Raw genomic sequence first — 4949 nt, 5'->3', positions numbered from 1 at the left:
TGCAGAAGTTGAACATTGTTCAACTTCTGCAGCGCGAGACGGACCGCTATGCTACCCACAACTCAGTTCGGCGAAAAGCGAGGCAACGTGACGTCACCCCATTCAAAGTGAATGGGCAGACGCGTTGGAACCGTTTTTGAAGCTGTAGTGTGAACGGGCCGTTAGTGTGTGTTTTGCTCCGCTCACCGGTCCGTCACAGCGGGCGGAGCTGCAGGATTTCTGCTTCACACACGTTGCATACCGATATTTTACTGTCTTTTCGGACACCTTAAAATACTGCCAGACCGGTGAAGCCATTTTGGCGAGCTTGTTTTGCCGCGCACAGAGAAAAGTGTCATGTATTTTACGTCATGTGATCGGCTCTCCTGATCGGCCTTAATAGAGAGCACCGATCGATCGGCAAAGAGTGAATATCGATCGGAGCATCCCTATTTAATTCAATCCCACAGGTATGGAAGGAAGACTGGACTAATAATGCAATTGCTGTTTTTTCTTTTGGCTGCGTATGACACTCATTTTCCAGTTATTAGATACAGCTGTGTTCAACAACACTATTCATTTCCACCCAATTAGGGCTGCACAATTAATATGAATGTTATTCAAATCACCATATGGACCAGTGCGATATCCAAATGGCAAGTAAGAATGTAAAAATAAGATATTTAAAGATAAAAAGTCAAGTAAATACAAATTATTGTTTATTAAAAACAAGTGACATAAAACCACAAGAATATTGATTTTATTTAAATGATTATTAATACCCTTGTAGGTTAAGTCAGTGCCGACTATATCATTTTTTATCCTTTTTGTTATCTGAATAACGGCTCTAACTTTTGTGAATCCTTTTCTGAGTTTTATCCAAAGCAGTTTTATTGCTGTTTCGGTGTCTGTTTTGATACTATTACACGTTTGCAGCCAGTTTTTTTTTTTGGACTGAATCGAGGGACAAGTTGTGACTATATTGGCATTTTCATATTGTGGCGACATATTACAGATGAACAAAGAAAGTCTCTGCAGCCCTCATACTTAAAATGTGTCTCTCTAAGCTCCCGTTCAGGACAGGCTCTTCCCAACCACAGCTTTAATCTACATTTCCTAAAGCTCAGTTCATTTCTCTATCAAAACGAGCACAATTTGAGCTGCGACTGGTTATTCTTCTATTGAAGGACAATGTTCAAAAGAACAGCAAAGAGGTTCAATATGCCCAAAGTCTTTCTCATAGTCTATGCAGGAGGAGATGGCTCGATAAGGCACGACTTGCAATCCTATTGAACATGAGATTGTATAAAAAGTTAACCAGTTTGTGGAAAAGATATATTCAGGTGGACTTAATTTTCATAACGTTGGCCATCTTCAAACTAAGATGTTATATGTTAAGTGGCTTATTGTTATCAGTCTTATCTCTGTCATATAATCGACTTAAAATACCTATAATGTAAATGTATAAAGCTTCTTGCAGTTGTGAAAGGAAACATTGAGTCCAGAAATATTAGTATATTAATTACACTACCCCGTATAACTTCTGCTCCTCTCAAAATATCACTTTAAAATCTCCCGCATCTCAAAAGGACAAGTCTGGTTTCCAAAGTAACTTTGAGGGGATGATGTGTCTCTTTTGAGTAGTGGTTCTTGAAGTTTGCTGGCCGACAAGAAAACCACTCATCCATCCTCAATCATAAAACTGTCAAAGATTTGGGTAATTTTAGTCTTAAGACCATGTTGTCTAAATATGCGTTTGAACGTGTCTTTGTTCCTCTCGCAAGCCTCCCCTATGTACAAAGCTCTGATGGCTCTTAAGTAAATAAGGGCAACATTCACCAACACCAACAACATTGTCAAAATATCCCTTTTAAAGTCTTCCGCATCTCAACGGTATAAGTCACAAATGATTATTTGTAGGGGATGATGTGTTCTTTTTGAAGAGTGTTTGGTTCTTGAAGTTTACTGGCCGACAAGAAAACCACTCATCCATCCGTCAATCATAAAACTCTGGAACAGCGGTTCCCAACCTTTTTCAACTCGGGGCCAATTTAAGAATCACATTTTTCTTTTCGCGGCCCACATTCAACCATAAACAATACGGAGGCTAAATATTGATTGGCCAATTCAGAACATGTGACACGTTGTTAATCCAGTAGTACAGACCGCTGTCAAGGACTGTGCTGACCGTTGCTAAGGAGGATCACAGGTTGGGAACCGCTGGTCTAGAAAGATTGGTCTGAAGACCATGTTGTCTAAATATCATTTGAACGCGTCTCCCCACAGAACCCAGCAGCAGCACGCAGGCCGAGGCGTGTTCGGGCTCCGGTGCGGAGGCGGAGCAGGCGGAGAGGGAGGTGCCGTGCGGCTCCCAGGAGGAGGGCAACGACATGGATCAGACGGAGCAGCAGGCGCCGGTCCTGGAGGGTCCGGAGAGCAGCAGGGACAGCGAGGAGAGCAGCAGCGACCCGGTGAGCAGCAGCAGCAGCGGGAGCAGCAGCAGCTGCAGCATAGAGGAGGGGGCGGACGCAGCCAGAGAAGACGTAGCCCCCTCCAGCAGTACCTCCGAACCCCCTACAGAGGGCGCCATGGAAAGTGCCACCTTGAACACTGGGACCACAGAGGAGCCCATGGAGCAGGACTAAACTCACCCCCCCCCCAAAATCCCCCTTCTCTACCTGCAGCCATGTGTGACCATAAACCAGCTTGTTCTTGATTCCAGCTTGACTGTCACTGGGAGCGAGGAGAACTGCACCTCGTACACAAGACAAAACGCCTCGTCCCGCTTTCTTTTTTTGGACACTCCTCCGAAAATACCTGGCATTGATGTTGGCATACAAATACAATTTTTTTCATTTGAAGTTTTATTTCTTAACTGGAATATTTTATTGATCTGTTTTTAAGTTGTCGCTAAAAAGGGGTTGGTTTCCGCAGCCTTGAGATTCTTGGTTGGATTCTTCCTGTTTCTTTGTGTTCAGAAGTGGTCTGGTTCCTTTTCTAATACCACTCCAGTTATTTGGACATTGACGGGATTTGTAGTCGACGTTTTGTACCCTTTAAGCCCAGTGTACCACTACCAGGGTCCGAACAGCCATACCAGCCCCTGGTTATTTATAAAAACGTTACAAGCTACCCCCACCATTTCTGTTCCTGACTGAAGCTCATGTAAAAATGTGATTTGAAGGTAAACCCCCACCGTCACTGTATATTGTTACTCCACCATGTTCCACCAAGGATGTTGACAACATGCATTGTTTTAAAAACGATTTCTACATCCTTATAAGATGGCTTTTTTTTTTATTTCATTGTGTCCTTATATTATAATTTTTTGCAATGATACACTACCAATCCAACTAACAATACAATGGCCATGCTACAAGGCATCTTCTGTAAAATTATATATTTTGGATGCATAAAAACCCACCATAATTTATAAAAAGCATTTCAATTGGTTAATTTGTTTCGTCTGCCAGTTGTAGTTTACAAAAACCAGCTGTAAGTACAAAGACGCTTTCTTTGTATCGTGATGTCACCATGTTGTTCCACCGGCCGATATCCAGAGCAGTTTCTGGTTCCAGTTCTACACCTGTTTTCTGCAGCTGTACCTTTTGATATTTAGAATTTTAAATTTCTGTAAAGTAGATTTTTGTAGATTGTAATACGGTATGTGTTCACTGCCTTTGTGAAACCATATATAATTGTATAATTTCTGTGTATACTCTGAATGCTTTTGCTTTCAGTGCGGTATTCAGAAAACAGCAATAAATGTTAACATTTTTATGCGTGGTGGTCTCGCTTACTTTCAAACACGGCATCTTATTAGTTCTGTGTAATGTGTTCGTTAAGGTGCGGGATGGTAAATGTTGTTTAGGGTTATCTTTTTGATTGTTCTCTACCACTATTTGGGAAATATATTGAACATAAGAGTCCATAATTATCAGCAAATGTTTCGTAGTATGCATTCTGCTTTTTTCGAAGCATATCTCGTCTAAATTCACTTCTTGAGCTGAATAATTAAAACATCTTAAGACTGGAAATAGGAGCTTAAGGGCTGCTATGCTTTATTCCAATAAAAACCTCACATGAGTGGGCAATTTTCTTATAGTGACAGTTATTTGATAACATTTGTTTGTATTGACTCTTTGTCCTTGCTCCTAAAATCCCAGAAATCAAACAGTAATTATATAATCATACTAGTTTGCTATCTGTAGCTGGTATCTTTCCCATGTTCTTTAACTTTCTTGGAAATGTAGCAATGGTTACAAATTGCACAATGGTTTACCTGCTGAAGCGAAGCTCACAGAGAGGTTACTTCATAAAGACTGAGATATGTTTACTCAATATAAATAAAAGAAAACACAAGTATATACTTGTATACATTCATATAATCGCACAGGGCTGCTGTTCCCTCACAGGATGTGACTACAGCCCCTGTTAACTAGCAACGTTAGTGTTAATAATGGCAATACTGTTCAATTAGCCAAATATAAAATTGACAATGGCTTCTTCAGAACAGCTGTATAGTGGTACGTTAAATAAACCCATATGAGAAGTTTTGGTACTCTGTAAGTACAGAAGCTCACACATTGTGACACAGCAATAGTTTCCAGCATTAAAACTACACTATAAGTTAGTGTTTTATGTATTATGGACATGAGACACTTCAAAAATGCTACTGTACTTGTTAAGTGCAATTCAAGTGCAAAACGGTCTCTGATTAGTTGTCTTAAGTCTCTGAGAAGCAGAGAGGTTCACAGCACATATTTGGCTTGTCATAGTAGTTGGACAGGCACAGGTTTTACTAATCACACTAACGATGGCTCTGTACTACTGTTATTTTCCAACATACACAACACCAGGACTCTGAAATCAAAGCAGCTTAATTATTTACACCTGTGCTTTTCTACTGTGATATGTCAAAAATGCCCTCGGTGAAAAAAGCCTTTTGTCATCGCCGGAAAAGCGGTAGC

The 4949-nt window shown here is 40.7% G+C and overlaps 1 protein-coding gene across 1 annotated transcript in view; it reads left to right on the top strand.

The window, feature by feature from the left end:
- Positions 1-3759, top strand: part of LOC104966337 (serine/threonine-protein phosphatase 4 regulatory subunit 2-B) — a 24083-nt gene extending 20324 nt beyond the window's left edge. Inside the window, exon 8 of the mRNA XM_010795525.1 lies at positions 2253-3759. Coding sequence (XP_010793827.1) covers positions 2253-2624 — 372 coding nt within the window. The 3' untranslated portion in view covers positions 2625-3759. The remainder of the gene's footprint in view (positions 1-2252) is intronic.
- Positions 3760-4949: the final 1190 nt, after the last annotated feature.

This window comes from Notothenia coriiceps, unplaced genomic scaffold (genome assembly GCF_000735185.1).
Source record: "Notothenia coriiceps isolate Sejong01 unplaced genomic scaffold, NC01 NC01_scaffold00037246, whole genome shotgun sequence".
Lineage (NCBI taxonomy): Eukaryota > Metazoa > Chordata > Actinopteri > Perciformes > Nototheniidae > Notothenia > Notothenia coriiceps.
Note: the sequence above shows the minus strand (reverse complement) of the source record. Positions and strands in the feature narration are given on the sequence as shown.